Source organism: Gossypium raimondii, chromosome 3 (assembly GCF_025698545.1).
Source record: "Gossypium raimondii isolate GPD5lz chromosome 3, ASM2569854v1, whole genome shotgun sequence".
Lineage (NCBI taxonomy): Eukaryota > Viridiplantae > Streptophyta > Magnoliopsida > Malvales > Malvaceae > Gossypium > Gossypium raimondii.
Genome location: NC_068567.1, coordinates 59,843,161 through 59,860,701, shown reverse-complemented (window position 1 = coordinate 59,860,701; position 17,541 = coordinate 59,843,161). Strand labels below are relative to the sequence as shown.

Here is a 17,541-nt window from a genome sequence, read left to right as displayed (position 1 = left end):
TATAGGCGAATCTAGATCTATACATAAGTTGTTTACAATCCACCTATAATCATTTTCTTTAACATTATACATAAGGGGCAAATTACATATAAAAGCCCATTTTTTAAAAAATTTACTGAAATGGGCCCGGAATATAATTATTTACCGGAATGACCCTATTCTCCGAAAGTGCGTCCACGTCAGCGCGATGTCAGGGGACGTGGCAGAAAAATGCGTCCCTGGAAAGCGTTTTGCCTACGTGGACAGAATTCGCTCCCTCAAGGACGCGTTTTCCTGCCACGTAAGCGCTCCTTTGGGGACGCGTTTTGCCCACACGTGAACAGTAGCAACGGCTACTTTTTTGACCGTTGGTGACCCCCCAACGGTAAAAAAAAGCTATAAAACCCCCCTTTCATTTTTTTTCACAACTAAATCCTTTCTCTCAATTTCTCTCTAATATTCTCTCAAATTTCCTCTCAATTTCCACTCAAATTTCTATTTAAAAGAGTTTTAATTTTTTAATTATTTTTTTAAATAAGTTTTAAATTTTATTTTTTTGAATTTTTTTAAATCGTAAAAATTTGTACCAATTTAGCAATGGCCGGAGAATTGATTCGTCATGATAACAAGCATATATCCGTCAAACAAATGAAAACGGTAAGTGTTAAATTTACTTTTGAAATATTATTTAAGATTTTTTTATTTATGCAATTTTAAATAATTATTATTTTATTATTTGTAATAAAAGTTTGTAGATCGGATATTGCAATGCTATATCCGTAATATGCATGGTCCTCCATCTCCGTTGGTAGAGAATTACTTGTGGGATGCGGGTTTTTGGCACGTGGCGACGGTAGGCCGGGGATGCAAATTGGACCCGAAACTCATCAGTGCGTTGATTGAGAGGTGGAGACTTGAGACACACACATTCCATATTCCATGTGGAGAGTGCACTATCACTTTGGAAGATGTCAATTTGCAATTGGGATTACCGGTCGACGGGTATGTAGTCACCGGGTCTGTTCAATCTGGTGACTGGGGAGCGGTATGCTACAAGCTTTTGGGCTCTATTTTGGAGAATATTAACGGAGGTCGGATCAAGATGGGCTGGTTACGAGACACATTTTCGATTCCGGATGATGAGTCAACCGAACTAGAAAGAATTCGATATGCTCGGGCATACATTCTTCAGATAATTGGAGGTTATCTGATGTCGAACTTGTCACGGAACCTCGTACATCTAAGATGGTTGCTGAAAATCGTTGATTTTCGAGCAGCTGGTAAATTTAGTTGGGGGTCTGCCGTGTTGGCGACATTGTACCGGGAGATGTGCTGGGCGACGCGATCGAATAAAGCGAAAATTGAAGGTTTCCTGTTACTACTGCAGTCATAGGCACGGTTTTGCTTTCTATTTTTACATCCTCAAGTGGACCACCCGTATATATTCCCACTCATAACGAGGTAAATTTTATATTAGATTTTACAATTATTACGTAGATTTAAAATATAATCGAATGCTAAAAATTTATTTAATTAGGTGGAACCATCGATAAGTTATGCTCGATTACCTACCTGTCTTGAAGATATACGGCTTCTATTAGACCAACAGTCGGAAGCACAAGTAAGTATTAAATAAAATAGATATTTCCATCATGAGATAGTCAATTAGTATTTAGTATTTAGTATATAACTAATATTTCCATCATGGTCATATAGTTTCGACAGACACCATACGAGGATCCGACAATTCGGGCAGTAATTCCAAATGAGTACTTCCAAAATCCAAACGCTTGGCATGTGAAAGTCACATTGGTTAACTTTGCGACTGTGGAGATGCACCAGTCGGACAGAGTATTAGGGCAATTTGGATTCCGACAATCGATTCCCGTGGCACCTGAGGTGTTGGATGACCATCACAAAATCGACCTACGACAATTGCATACGGATTGGCCGAGATTCTGGTCATACTACATCCAAATGTGGGAAGATCGGTATGATTATATACTAACTCGGGAACCGATCATCATTCCAGAGTTAGCGTGCGTGCCAGAATACATGCCATGGTTTAGGATCCATGGCAAGCCGTATTTACTGTCGGCAGAGGAGAGGCAGCAGTAATTGCGTGTCCAAAGGGAACGACGTAGCCCTTTAAATCCAAGAAGAAGGGACGACGACGCAAGCCAATCAACGAGGCCCAGACATTCACCCGGCCCATCATCAACGCCCATACAATTACCAAGCCCAACAACAGCATCGACACAGTCGCCCGACCTAGCAGTTTAACCGACGATACCCATGGCACAGCCTTTTCAGATAATGCCAGGTGCGTATCCTAGCCCTTTTATGTATCCTAACTCTTATATGTTTCCTTTTTCTAGTCTTATGGCAGGTTGGAGTCAATGGCCCGGTTCATCTCTATTTTTGATTACGCCGAGTAGACCGCCGATGTATAAGCCAGCGTCGCACGAGGGATCGCAAGAGAGGCTGTCGGGGAGCTCTTCTTTTTACCAAACCCCATCACCGTATGGGTTTCAAACAGCTTCGCCGTTGGTGATGCAAACACCTCCACATTATCTATTCTATCAATGTGGCTTATCGTCCCAACACCGACAGCCAAATCCCCTACCGGATGAACCAGAATCCTCACCGGAGCAACCACAACCCCCGTCAAAAGCTGGACAAAGGATGAATCCAGCGCGTAACCGTCGACGATCGCCATGTGGCACTAAATCCGACGGGTACAGAGATTGATTTTTATTTGTACAAACATTTTGAATATTTTGATATTATTTGATGTAATGAAATATAAATTCTTCTATATTATTTCATGTACTAAAATAGAAATTTACTTATACATTTTTAATATAATAGAAATTCTTTTACGTATTGCAATATGTTGAATATTTCTATATTATTTCATTTAATAAAATAAAACGTTATTTTGAATAAAGTAATTATAATTTACTTTAATATTTTTAATAAAATATATTTTCTTTTAAATAAGTTAATATTCTGAATATTTGTACCGATTTTCAATTTAAAATATATAAATAATACAAAGTTTTTTACAAAAACGTTTAACTATTGTGATTTGGGCATGATTGGCTTGTATGACCTAGGTTCCTACACCATCCGCACAACTTCTGTTGACTGGCTGTTTCTCGGATATCCATATTGTTATGTATTCTAGTCGAGCAAGGTCGACCCTTTGGTTTGCGACGCAATTCTCTATCTGGTAATAGCTTAAAGGGAGCAAGCGATACAGACGGCCACTTACGTTCATCTGGTGGGAATACGTGTCTCCAGACGTTGTGCATGTTTTCTAATTTGTACACTTCGTCGACATAGCTCATTGGATCTAGACGAAAATTCTGACAAGCTGCAATCACATGAGCGTATGGATAACGAATTGCGTCAAACATCCCACAATCGCAAGTCCTATTTCGCAAGTGTACACGATATTGCCCGCCAATAACACCTTGGTACTGTCTGTCAAACTTTGTCACGTGAAACCATAAGTTGTCTCGATCATGACACACTGTGTGCATAGTGTTCACCCGCGCCTTGGGCTTGTTAATTTCTTGCACTACCTTACTGCACCATACATGGTCTCCCTGTATCTGGCCTGCATAACTCGTTCCTCTCTTTGGAAATAGTGCCGCCAAACGAAAATATGTCTCTCGCACAACCGATGTTATCGGTAGATGGCGCATTCCTTTTAGAACAGAATTTATGCATTCAGCCAGGTTTGAGGTCATATGACCATATCGTAAGCCACCGTCGTATGCTTGTGCCCACTGTTCGAAAGGTATGTTACAAAGCTAGTCCGTGCCTTCGCCGTTAATTGAACGTAAAACTACCAACATCTCATGAAAACAATCTTTATTTATTTCATACCCTGCCAATATAAGTTCATAGCGAATATTACATACAACTCTTTCAATTAGAATAAATCTAAAATGACAAATGAAATTATATTAATAGAGACTAAATACCCATGTTGATCACTTGTCGTCGTTCACTCTTGGATGGATATTGCCTGTAGTAGTTGGAAGCAATGTGCCTTAGGCAATACCGATGGTGTGTGCGCTGCCATAAGCTTCCCAATCGATTAATTGTAGCTAGTATGCCGGTGCCCCGATCTAAAATAACACAGATATCAGGTTGAGGGCACACATGCCTCCTTAACCTAGATAGAAAGAAATCTCAGTCATCAGCTGACTCCTCCGGTGTTATTACAAACACAAGTGGAAGAATTCTCCCACTGTCATCCTATACCACTGCTACCAATAGCCGATGGGTATATCTACCAAACATAAAGGTACCGTCAATTTGTACCAATGGCTTGCAGTATAGAAATACGTCTCGGCATTGCTTAAAGGTCCAAAACAGGCATTTGAACACTTGGCATCCACGTAGCAATCGGTCGTTGTAGTACGCATGTTCCGTTTGAAGGTCTGTTATGCAACCTGAGACGTATCTCTCTAACACTTGACACTACTGCCATATTTCATTATATGAAGCATCTCACCCACTATACATATTCTCCAACACCTTTTGCTTAGCTATCCAAGCCTTGCGGTAAGAGGGCGTGTACCCCATTTGGCTACGAATATTGGCAATTAATACCAGTACTGAAGTCTTCGGATCTGCCTTCACTGTGGGTAGTATCAAGCTAGCTAATATAGCTGAATCCATCTTGGGATGATCTTGTGAAATACCTATAAACGAAGTACATTAAATAATGCAATATTACATAATAACAATATTATTCAGAAACCCTAAATACTGTACCTGCAGCACATATATGTGGACCTTTGTACTTTTTAATCTCCCACAACCCTGTTATTTTCCTCAACGAGGCGTAGATTTTCCATGAACATGTACCGTCTTACACTGCACACTTCACTTCAAACTTATCAGCTTTGGACTTAACGACGTGGTAGTTAACGCCGTTATTGATGTTATGTTGTTTCAAAGCACCAATAAAACTATCCTTGTTGGAAAATTGATTACCAACTTCAAATTCACCCAAATCTAGTACCGAACTTGTACGATCACGCAACTGGTGTGGTAGATCTAGAAACTCCAACTCATCATCTGCAGACAGATCGACATTATGCATGTGGGTTGGAGGTGAGTATGCATTGAATCGTGGATCTTCTTCTTCATCTGAACCTCTTTCAACATCTTCAGGTTTGATTGGAATAGGCACTGGTTCAGAGAATAATACAACTTCTGTACCATCGGGCCCGGGCTCTCGAGGTAGATCTACATCGGAGTCATCTTCTAACTCACCATCATCTACAATGTACGAGGTCCCCTCACCGGTGGACGTCGTAGGGAGTACATCATCCCTTATTCTGGGCGTTTCATAACATCCCCAATTGGATGTAGATTGTCAACCACTAGAAGTTGATGCCGTTCCCCAGTATGTATTTCCAGCATCAAACATCAACCCACCGAGGTGTATGTCCCATCCACCGATAGAGTGTTGTGCAGGGGTTGTGTATTCCACACCGCTACCAAACATGGGCTGTTCCATGTTTTGTAACCCACTAACCAAGTGTCTGGCAGGGGTCACATATACCTCTCGAACACTAGTCACAAGTGCATCATTTGGCGATGTAAATTGTACATATAACTCAATATAGGGTGCTCCACTAACGAGATGAGTCTGCATCATTGCCTCCAAACTACGAGCACCTTTTATGTCGAACGAGTCATATGTCACCGGATCAACAGAAGAAAAAAATCGATACGTAATAGACAGAACTTTCATTGGCGTCGTTCCGACTAATTTACGCCTAATTCTTTTACGAAGTTCTGTCAAATCTATGTTCTGGTTAAAAACTAGTCGCACTGTATTCTCCGATAAAAAAATAACACTGTTCTCGGTGTGGCAAACCTCACCATCATAGTAAATAACAACATTAATACGTTCACTCATCTTCAATTTCTATCCTTCTTAGCCTCTCTAAATTTTTTTTGCTGTAACTTATGCAATCTGAGAAAAAATTTTGCATCATTTATAGCCTCAGGCCAAACATGCGCTACTGTAGCAAAAGCGCGTCTACGTAGGAGCTTCTTTGAGTACTTCTGCTGACAAAGCATCCTGCTTAAAGCGTTTTTGACACTATTTGCTCAGAAACGTCTACTCGAAATTATTTTTCAGGAGCTACTGTAGCAAAAGCGCGTCCACGTGGGAGCTTCTTTAAATTAACAAATAATTTAATTAAGTAACCCTAAACCCCAAATCCTTATTTATTTGAGTTTTTACTTAAAAACCCTAAACACTAAACCCTAATCTAATTTTATAAAAATATATAATTAATTTACTCAAGTAACCCTGAACCCCAATTTATTTGATTTTTCCTTAAAACCCTTAACTCTAAACCATTATCGATTTTTAACTATTTTTAATTAAATTACTCAAGTAACCTTAAACCCTAATTTAATTGATTTTTGTTAAAAATAATAAACACGAAACCTAATCCAAATTTGAAAAATTTATAATTAATTTAATTGACAAACCCTAATCTCTTATTTATTTAATTTTTTCTCTAAAACTCTAAACTTAAAAGCACAAAAACCCTAACCCTAAACTAATAACCCAAAACCCTAATCAGGATACAAGCGTAAAACGCGTCCTGAGGAAGCATTTTGCCTACTTGGACATAAAGCACGCCCTTAAGGGAGTGATTTCTGTCCACATAGGCAAAACGCTTCCTCAATGATGCATTTTTCTGTCACGTCCCCTGACATCGCGCTGACGTGGACGCACTTTCGGAGAAATAGGGCCATTCTAGTAAATAATTATTTACCGGGCCCATTTCGGTAAATTTTTTTAAAAACAGACTTTTATATGTAATTTACCCATACATAAGTTGTTTACAATCCACCTATAATCATTTTTTTAACATTATACATGTTTGTTTTACAGTTTATGTTCGGAGCTCGTAACTACCCCTCTCAACAATATTATCTCTAAGGCTCAAACTTACGCTCTCCTCTTAAGAATACAATCTATCTTACCATTGCACTGACCACTTGTTGGTCCACTTATAATCATTTTTAAATTTAAGCCTATAATCATTTTTAAATTTAAGGTTCTTCATATAAAATATTTTTTTATATTATTTACTCGCTCTTTTTTCTTGCTAGGTAATAAAATTAAATTTGTAAAAGGCGAAAAAAAAGAAAAATTACTTTCACCGAGAGCAGACTAGAGGTGATCATGGGTTAGGCTACTTGGCCCGGCCCGACGGTCCGCCTGAAAAATGGGGGGGTTCGGGTAAAAATATAGGCCCGAAATATGGGTTTGGGCAAAAAAACGAGGCCCGTTTAGAAAACAAGCTGGGCCTCGAGTAAAAATTTTTTTGGCCTAGGCTCAGCCCGCCCCGAATTATATATTAAATATATATATTTTACTTTTAATCAATTATACTTTTTAATCAAATATATATTAAATATATACTTTTTTTATGTTGTAAAATTTAATATGGGTTGGGCCAGACCAGGCTTAACAATTTTTTTTATGGTGAGCTTGGATAAACTTTTAGCCCTTATTTCGGACTGGACCACGCGTCTATTTTTTAATCAAATTTTTTTTAGGGTGAGCTTGGACAAAACAGACCTAAAATTTTGTAAATCATTTTCACGCATTTAAACAACGCCACCAACCCAACGCCATTACGACTAAGCCAAACACGTACCTCGTTTTCTTGTTTCGGACCCATCAAGAAAGACCGTCGACTCTCTCTACGCAAGATTTCCACTGCGAGAAAGAGCATATTAAACCCCTTCCACTCAAAAAGTAAAAATTATTCAATACACTGGACGCCCAGCGCCGCCGATTCGAGCCCGATCGTAACTTTCCGGTAACTTTCCTGAACTTTTCTCCAACTTTTGTTCATCATACGACCAAAATTAAATTTTCCGTTTGGTTCCTGAGAGAATGAGAAGTGATTGACAGGCCGAGTCTAATTTAGTGGAGAATTCGTTGCCACAGGATAATCTTGAGAATTTGGTTAGGTTTTTCTCCTTTTATATTTATAAACAGAGGCAATTCAGAATTCTGCTGCATTAGTTCAAGCGTATTGCTATCTTGGCATTTTGATAGTGACATTCCAATTTCAGTGTTCATTTGAATGAATCATATATGAAAGCTTAATTTCTGAGAAACTAGAAAAATTGATTGTGAGCTATTTTAATAATTTCATCAATTTATAACATTTTGGATGGAACATATAGTTTTGTAAATGTCTATGTCTATGTTTCATGCATCGACGTTAGTGTATTGCTATGTAATTATGAAGTTTCTTGCTCTTAATGTTGTTCCGTTTTTCTTGCAGGGGGAATGTAGGTGATGTAAATCTGTAATCCATTTTGTTTCAATGGACAGTGAAGTCCTAGAGGAGGAGGATCGAGTATATTGGTGTTGACTGTTAGAAGGATTTTTAAAGTGTGATGCATATTATGCTTTACTCTAGGTAATACGTTTCATCTATTAATGATGAATATAGAATGTAGCTCAGAGTTGAATGAACAGCCTCAGATGCTTCCTCCTCCACCTGGGACCTTTATAGATCGTGAAGAACTTATCCAGCATGTTGGTGAATTTGCTGTATCGCAAGGGTATGTGGTTACTATTAAGCAATCTAAGAGGGACAAAGTGGTAGTCCTTGGCTGTGACAGAGGAGGTGTCTATCGTAACAGGAGGAAACCTATTGATGAGTCTGCTGCTGAATGTATTCGCAGAAGGAGAACTGGTTCTCGACTTACAAACTGTCCCTTTGAAGTTGTTGGTAAAAAGGATGATGGGTTGTGGGTACTTACTGTTAAAAATGGTACACACAACCACGAACCCTTGAAGGACATTGCAGAACATCCATCCGCTCGTCGTTTTTCTGAGAAAGAAGTCTTGTTAATAAAAGAAATGACAGAAGCTGGATTAAAACCTCGGCAAATTCTAAAGAGACTGAGACAAAGCAACCCTGATCTTCTATCAACACCAAAGCATGTTTATAATGTCAAGGCCAAGCTTCGGCAAGGAAATATGTCAGGTATTTTTTTTCACATCATGAAAAGCACTCTCTGGTTCTTTTTTCATGTTTTCACTTTTTCCAGTTTCGTTGGAGTATATTGTTATTTTAAGTGATGGCATGCTTGCATTGCAGTGAGAAATTACAAGTCATTGAAACCTCAGAAATCTGCTGTAAGAAACAATTACCTATCAGTTATGGAGCCATCTTGGAGGCAACATAACCCTCAGGTAAGCTTTAGTTTTTGTTCAACACCACTTAGGTCACAAAGTTGTAGCCCACCTACTTGGAATGAGGGAGAGCTTTAGTGCTTAAATGAATTATTCTCTTCTGTCTTCACTCTATAATCTCCCTCCCTCCTTATTGGATTTTTCTCTGAAATTTCATTGGAATTAAACTATCTTGGTGCTGCATGTCAGAGGGTTCCCAATCTCATCGGGGGCAGATTTGTTGATTCACAGTCATTTGCTTCAATTGATGTTATAAACCCTGTGAGTACCCGTAAAAGTTTCCATTTTAGTTACTCATGACTGTCAAGTTATAAATAGATGATTGGGTTTCCTTTTCATAATCATTTCATTTATAATTCTTCATAGGCAACACAGGAAGTGGTTTCTCAAGTTCCTCTGACTACAAATGAGGAGTTCAGAGCAGCAGTTTTTGCAGCAAAGCGGGCTTTCCCATCATGGCGTAACACTCCAAGTACCATCCGACAGCGTATAATGTTCAAGTTTCAAGAGCTCATTAGGAGAGACATTGTAAATACTTAGAATTCCATATGTTCTGTTCTTGATTGGCATTTATCTTTTATTGATGGGAAATATCATTATGGCCCCAGGATAAGCTTGCTATGAACATTACCAATGAACACGGGAAGGCATTGAAGGATGCGTACGATGATGTCTTGTGTGGGTTAGGTCAGTATCTCTTTTCTATTTTAATGTCTTATAATTTTCTTTCTCATTTAGTATGTTTTTTGAATAAACCTTCTAGTAATGGTTTGCTTTATAGTTTTTGATTTTCCTTGGTAGAGGTGGTTGAACATGCTTGTGGATTGGCGAATTTGCAAATTGGTGAATTTGTTTCCAATATATCTAATGGAGTTGATTCTTATAGCATTAGAGAGCCTCTTGGTGTTTGTGCTGGTATTTGTCCTTTCGAATTTCCAGCTATGATCCCTTTATGGGTAAGCTTAGTTTGCTTTTAGTCCAAGTTCATAGTATGGTTGTCTAATATCAATCTGTTTACTTAGCTTGATGAGTAATAGGATTACTTAGTTGTTATGAGCAATAGGATTATTTGGTAGTTATGAGCAATAGGATTACTTAGTAGTTATAAACTTATAATCCTCTACTAAAAGAATGAAACTGATTTCAGAGTTTGACGTAACTTCATAATGCAAGAGGTTCTTTTGTTTTGATGTTTACTTTTGTTAATCGGTTACAAGAACAGTAGCAGACTAGCCTCCTGGGTTTCACATTCTGATCAATGATAACTGATAGAAACATTTTAATTTAGTTGTTTTAGTTTACCCTCATTCACTTTCCTTTTGATTTTTTTACCTGCAGATGTTTTCCACTGCAGTTACTTGTGGTAATACTGTTATACTAAAGCCGTCAGAGAAGGATCCAGGTGATAGCTATTTTGTACCATTTGCCTACATGAAATTGTAGTAACTTTATCTTTGTTCTTAATGATGTTAAAAATCCTATTCCAGATATGTGAAACTTGCTTTCCAGGTAAGGCATTGAACATGTACACTATTATGTGCAGACCTGTCATGTATATAACAAGAGCCATTTCTTTTAAGCACTGGTGAAATCCTCGAGTCTCACGTGGTAGGATTGCATTGAGATAATTTCCTTTTACATTTGGATGCATTCTTTAATGGAGATTTGACTCATTACTGTATAGGGAAAAAAACGTCAGTTGTTGCTAAGAACTTGAAAAGTGTTGAAGCCACTTCATACTTAGAAGGTTAAAATGATAAGAGCTTTGAAATGCATATGGAGCATGGTTGCAAATTTGAGTGAGCTTTGGCATGACTTATTATTGTTTCTCAATCTGAACTCAAACATTTGAAGCATTCTACAGCTTTAGCTAAATATTTACAAATGAGAAGATAAAGCTCCTATTTTAAGCAAATCTTATTTGATGATTCATTGTTCCTACATAAGGCTGTTATTCTCAAAGTGTATAACTGATATGTTCTCATGTTCTTTCAGGGGCTGCTGTGATGCTTGCTGAGCTAGCAGTGGAGGCTGGCCTGCCTAATGGTGTCTTAAATATTGTTCATGGCTCCAATGTAAGTTTTTGAGTTTGGACTTACAGTTGTTTATTGGTTCATATCCTTTATTAATAGCATCCCTTGAAATGCTTCAGAGGATAAGCATGCAACCTTCTTTTATTATCAACAATGTTTTTTTTTCAACAATATATTGAGTGAAGCTGTTCTGTTGGGTTTATGACATTGATTTGTCCATCATATTAGTCGTTTCCATGATCCAGTCTGTATTTTGATTAGGTTAAAATATGCTCCAAGTCCCTATATTCTTCAAACATTTGGAATTTAGTCCCTCTACCTTTTCGATGTAAAAATGCAAGTCCAATTGTTAACATTGTTCAAATTCTTCTATTAAATTCATGTTTATTATGTCACTTTTTCGGTTACATGGTTATCAAGTGGGTATTTTTTTAATTTCAAATTGTCATGCCAGCAAATTTAATAGAATAATTTTAATAGTGTTAACAATTGGACCTAAATTTTTAAATCCAGAAAGTAGAGGGGCTAAAATTCCTAGAAATAAAAGTAGAGGGACTAATTCCAAATATGCAGAGTACAGGAACTTGGAGTATATTTTAACCTTTTGATTATTTGGCGTTGTACTATATGCAATATCTCTATTTTCACTTACTTATTACTGGGTTCTATTGTGCTTCCCTTTGATTTTGTTTAGGAAATCATTAGTACCATATGTGATGATGATGACATCAAAGCTGTATCTTTTGTTGGTCCAAGTACTGTAAGTTATTCAGTCATTACTTACTATTACCTTCACATTATGTTTTTTTTTCCTGTTTACTTTTATGATCATCGTGGCAAGTTAAGCATGGACACGGGAAATCCCCTCTTTCTGGTCTTGTACCATTGTCTGTGATGAAATTCGGAAACACAGCAAAACACGTTGGCAACAATTCCACACATTGAAAAGAATTGAAGTGCACATGGTCCAACACAGTCTACAGATGTGTGGACAAAGGATGAAAAATTGAGATGAGGGAAATAAAAATTTTGGGGGTTAAAAGAGCTCAAACACTGAGGTTCACATTAGTGTTATGGGTGACAATGATGAGCTAGTTTCTGATACCTGGAGCAGAGAGGCAGAATGAAGTCTGGTGTTCTTGAAAGAATAAGAGCTTAGATAGGGAATGAGAAAGAATAGATAGAGAAGAAGAGGAAGGGAAAAATGATGCCTTTAATGATGAATAGTTGCCAAAATCTGTAGAACAGAGGCAGAGAGAATACGATCGGATATAGACAGAAGAATAAGGGAGAACGAGGGGGAGTTCTAATTTTTGTCTAGACATGAAACACACTTTTTGGGAGAAGGAAACAAGATAATCCAATCTTGACTCATTTCGGCAAAATAGCACAATTCAATTTGTTTCGATCCTATAATCTGGTTTAATTCCAACTTTTAGTTTGTAAAATAATTAATTATATATTAAAAATTTAGATCAAGTCCAATTAAGAATTTTTAAGTTCACAAACGATTTGATTATATATTAATGAAAAGTACCAATATTTATGTTCTCATTGAATACTTCTATATAAAAAAAATTAAAAAATCTCTATTGCCATGTCCGGCGACCTATATTCTCATTTGCTAGGAACTGGCATGTTGCCTTGTCTGTGTATGTTTTATCCGTATAAAAATTGTCTTTCTTAAGTTAGGTTTAACATGGTTGATTATGGATTTATGTGTTAAGAGTTCTGAAGGGTTGACAACTACTAAAAGTACAGTCATGACATCTAATCCTTAAGACAGGTCTGTATTTTGATAAGTTTTTTTTCTTCTTCTAGGAAATGTGAACAGTGGCAACCTAAAGGTTTCTTGAGAATGTGAGAATACTTAATGATAGAAAGAGGAGGTTCTTCTGTTTAGAACAATGGATAATATTAGAATGAATTTATAGATTTGGCAAACATAGCAAAATCCATATAGTTTTCTTGCCCTGCTCTGTTGAACTCCTTGAAACTGTAAATAGATGCAACTTATGTATCAATAATTGGTGATCAAAGGTTTGTGGTTCAATTTGTGTCCAAAATCATGGAAGTATTCTTGTTGTTCTCTCCCATAGGTCATTTGAATTTTGAAATCTTTGCTGGTTATTGATCTCTCATAGAGCTTTTGACCATGTATTAGTATGTACTTCTTACTAATTACTGTTTTGCATGTTTTTAACTTTTACTAGGCTGGTTCTTATGTGTATTCTAGAGCTTCTGCTAAAGGAAAGCGTGTTCAGGTACTTTTTGGGAAACCAATCTGTTATTTTTCTACAAACATTCTAGTAGCTGTCTTGCCCTGGCAAATTATCTGAGTTTGATGTTAATTTTTCTGTTTTATCTTTTTCTGAAAGGTTGTTAATTTTGCTTGTCTATTGTTGGTTTTAGTGCAATTTTGGAGCAAAAAATCATGCAGTTGTAATGCCTGACGCAAGCATGGATACTACACTAAATGCTCTAGTTACAGCTGGCTTTGGTGGGGCAGGGCAGAAGCGCATGTCACTAAGTACAGTTGTCTTTGTTGGAGGCTTGACTCCATGGTAGCTGTTTTCTTGCTTATATTTTTGTGAGCTATATTTTCTGAGGTCTTAAGCTTCATTTTCTAACAACCATTGATTTATGATCATTCTTTCTCTTAACTATTCTTAATACATCTCTCTCTATATGTTATCTGATTGCTGTAAGTCACCTTATCAGTGGCCTTATTTTCTTTTACATTTTAATTTTACTTATTAATATATCAAGGAGAGGTTTTCAATCTTCCAATCTTCTGTTTATTTCATTTATTTTTCATTTGGATTGATGAGGAAATATATGCTCACATATGTGAGGATTTTCCCTTGTTCCCTCATATAAAGTTAAGGCTTTGGGCTGAAAAGAGTCAGTCCCAGCTTTGGCCTACACCAAATAATGGTGTGGACATATTTATTTTAATTTAAATTATTTTCAATAGTAAAACTCATTGTAAAACTGAGTTTGGCTGTTTTCTAAAAAAGGGGAAAATAGCCTACACCATCACAAAGTTATTTTTCTGGTATCTGCAGCCAAGACTCCTAAATAGCAAGAGCATTTTAATGGGAAAAACAAGTATAGACTTACCAAGAATAGAGGCATCTAGGTTTTCTGTCGATGTTATTTTTATTTTTATTTCATATTTAGAACCGCCAACCTTTCTCCCTTCTCTTGTTGTTCTCTCTTCTTCCTTTTCTAATGTTAGGTTGAAGTTATGTGATTGATTTGAGATGCATTGGTATAAAAGATGTTTGCATGAACTTTTCCTAGGGAAGATAAACTGGTGGAGCGTGCGAAAGCACTTAGAGTACAACCCGGAACAGAACCCGATACAGACATTGGTCCGGTGATTAGCAAGCAGGTACAATCTAATTTATGGTTAACTAAATTTTCATTAATTATATGAAGCCGATATGGTGATTTGGAAGTGAATTCCTTTGAGATATTTTGTGCTGCTTGAGGTGAAACAATTTATAAAATTTTGGTTTGGAGCATGTGTGAGTTGCTTGTTGAACACCATGTATTTTTGCATGTCCTGCTCAATTATGAAACCACATTCTTAAATGGTCGTGGTGGTTGACAGGCAAAGGAACTCATATGCAGATTGATCCAATCAAGTGTTGACAGTGGTGCAAAACTAGTAGTTGATGGGAGAAATATTCTGGTATTTCATTTTGTTTTGAGTTTTATCAGTTTGATCTATGATCTGCTTGAATTATGTATTATGGATTTTTTTTTCTTGGCCTCAGTAGCTTTAATTGAAAAGAGAAATGATACTTTTTCCTTGAATATCTATGATCTCATAGGTTTTAAGATTTTCTGGTGCTTTCTTGTATTTATGAGCTGATATTGACGCAAATTTCAAGCAAGGGCAGATGCTCTGCTTGTTTGGAGTTTGGACTCTGGTTATAAAGGGATTATTGTGATAGATGTCATTGGGGTTATCAGAATATAGTTGCGGAAGTTTGATCTCTTCTTTTTTGTACCTCAGCCCACTCAAGCGGAGGCAGCATTTTCCTCTGCCACGAACCCCCTCTCCCTGCCCCACTTCTTACATGAAGGCAAATTTAATTATTCACCACATTCATTCACGACTTAAGACTCTGGCAATGCCATTGGGGAAAAAATTGTTAGGACCTTGCATGCTTCTATCTCAAATTAGTTGTGAATACTAGTTCTTGACCTCCCCATGCTGAAGCTCAAGTCTTTGCAATCTATAATCCACCGAAATTACAGTGAAACTAAAAAAATACTGAACATCAGAAGGTGAAATGTTAACTCATAAAAATGGTCATCTTCTAGTCCAGTTTATTTCTTAGAATGTTTTACCTTTCAAGCTTCTGAAGTTATGCTACAAAAGAATGTCCAAGATTCTCCATGTAACTTGGAATCCAGTGATGCATATGGACCATGGTGACATGCTTAAGTTGGTAGTGGTTATGGTGATCTTTGGTATTATACTGTAGAAAATTTTAGGATGCATGTCCAGAAATGCAGTTTTACTTCGAAATTTGAGAAAAGTCAAATGGGCCTTGTTCAAATGGTTACCTTATGAATAATGTAGGTTCCAGGGTATGAGCATGGTAACTTCATTGGCCCAACAATCTTATCCAATGTCAAGGTCAGCATGGAATGTTACAAGGTATAAACATTCCTTGCAAAGATACGATTTCTCATATAAGTAGAGACTTGAAGTCTATATTCAATCAAAATACTTAATGAGAATTTCTTAGCTGATACAGGAGGAAACTTGTGGCCCGGTTCTCCTGTGCATGGAGGTTTGCTACTTATTGCTGTTTCAGTTTGTATGACGCTCCAATTGGGAAAGTTTGTTGTGTATGTAAGACATGCTGATATATGTATTTTTTTTCTTATCGTTGCACAGGCAGACAACATAGAAGAGGCTATAGACATTGTTAACAGGAATAAGTAATGTTCCAATTCCAACATCCCTAGATTCCCTCATCATACAAAACTTTTGCAGCTTTTTATTTACCTTATACGTTCCTCTTACAGATATGGCAATGGAGCTTCAATATTTACTACATCAGGTGTAACAGCAAGGAAATTTCAAACCGAGATTGAGGTTGGGCAGGTAATGCAGCAGCCATTGTCCCCATGAGTTGGCTATATGTTATAAAAAATGGTTGATCTTCTTTTAATGGGTGTATTTGACACAGGTTGGCATCAATATTCCAATTTCAGCCCCATTCCCTTTTTCTTGTTTTACAAGCTTAAAGCCATTGTTCGCCGGTGATATCAATTTCGATGGTATATTTTACATCCTTAGGAAGCTTGTTATATTTCATTTCTCCCTTGATCAAGATGAGATAATGAAATATTATTGTTCTTTTTTTTAATAAACTATTTGTGTATTCATGTGGGACTGGCTCACTCACACAGGCAAGGCAGGAATTCAATTCTACACCCAGATTAAAACAGTTTCTCAACAATGGAAGGATGTAGCAGCAGGCACTAGCAGTGATGTATAAATAACAATAATAATAATAGCAAAATTTGCATGCGTCTGATTCGTAGTTGAGTTCATAATTTTGATATAAAAGACTAACCAGCATATCTCATTTTTAACCCTTTTCCTCCCTATTTTCCTTTTCTTCGATTAATAATGAAGAAATAAGATCGCAATTTCTATATATATATATCTATTAAAATTGTAGCCTTTTCTCCTTTTTTTTGGATGTCCTTTTGCGTAACGTAATGGGATACCATGAATTATCAGTATAGATTAACTGGCTGTATGCAATTGAAATTTTCCAAATCAAGACTAAAAAAAAATAGAAAATTAATGTTTGGTTTAATCTTCATTATGCTTGTATTCTTCTTGTGTTTGTGTATTTTATTTTCTAATGGTTGGTGGGCTTTTTATCCGATTTTATAGGTTATCTAAGACCCCTTTGGTTGATCACTATGCCTAGAATTGAGGTTTGACCAATGAAATTTATTTATTTTTTTCGGGTATACTTTTTAAATTATTCGCAGCCCTCTAATTAAATTTGTTAATGTAATAATAACAACGTCGTTCGAATTTAGTCGATTTGACTAATGAAATGTAGAATTGGATTTAATATATATTTATATGAAATTTAAGGTATAATCACAATTCTAATTATTTATTAATATATAGATAATTATAATCAAAATTAATTATTATAAATTATAAAGTATTAGTAATACTTAAACCGATTGAAAGTTAAGATT

General features: G+C 36.6%; 1 protein-coding gene across 5 annotated transcripts; it reads left to right on the top strand.

Annotated features, from left to right (window-relative positions):
• Nucleotides 1-7,657: 7,657 nt before the first annotated feature.
• Nucleotides 7,658-16,976, top strand: LOC105795129 (methylmalonate-semialdehyde dehydrogenase [acylating], mitochondrial). Of its 5 annotated transcripts, XM_052628658.1 has the most exons (21): nucleotides 7,659-7,859; nucleotides 7,955-8,008; nucleotides 8,334-9,044; nucleotides 9,159-9,253; nucleotides 9,443-9,514; nucleotides 9,620-9,781; nucleotides 9,862-9,940; nucleotides 10,055-10,209; nucleotides 10,592-10,655; nucleotides 11,249-11,328; nucleotides 11,981-12,046; nucleotides 13,500-13,550; nucleotides 13,699-13,850; nucleotides 14,593-14,683; nucleotides 14,906-14,986; nucleotides 15,887-15,964; nucleotides 16,056-16,100; nucleotides 16,208-16,251; nucleotides 16,339-16,417; nucleotides 16,503-16,593; nucleotides 16,726-16,976. In XM_052628658.1, the coding sequence occupies exons 3-21, from the start codon at nucleotides 8,492-8,494 to the stop codon at nucleotides 16,812-16,814; spliced, it is 2,127 nt and encodes a 708-aa protein (XP_052484618.1). In that variant the 5' UTR covers nucleotides 7,659-7,859; nucleotides 7,955-8,008; nucleotides 8,334-8,491; the 3' UTR covers nucleotides 16,815-16,976. The 5 variants fall into 5 exon arrangements, with proteins under 5 accessions (XP_012480071.1, XP_052484618.1, XP_012480074.1 ...); XM_012624617.2 differs by lacking the exon at nucleotides 7,955-8,008 and having other exon boundaries at nucleotides 7,658-7,859; nucleotides 16,208-16,245; XM_012624620.2 differs by lacking the exon at nucleotides 7,955-8,008 and having other exon boundaries at nucleotides 16,065-16,100; nucleotides 16,208-16,245.
• The last annotated feature ends 565 nt before the right edge of the window (nucleotides 16,977-17,541 follow it).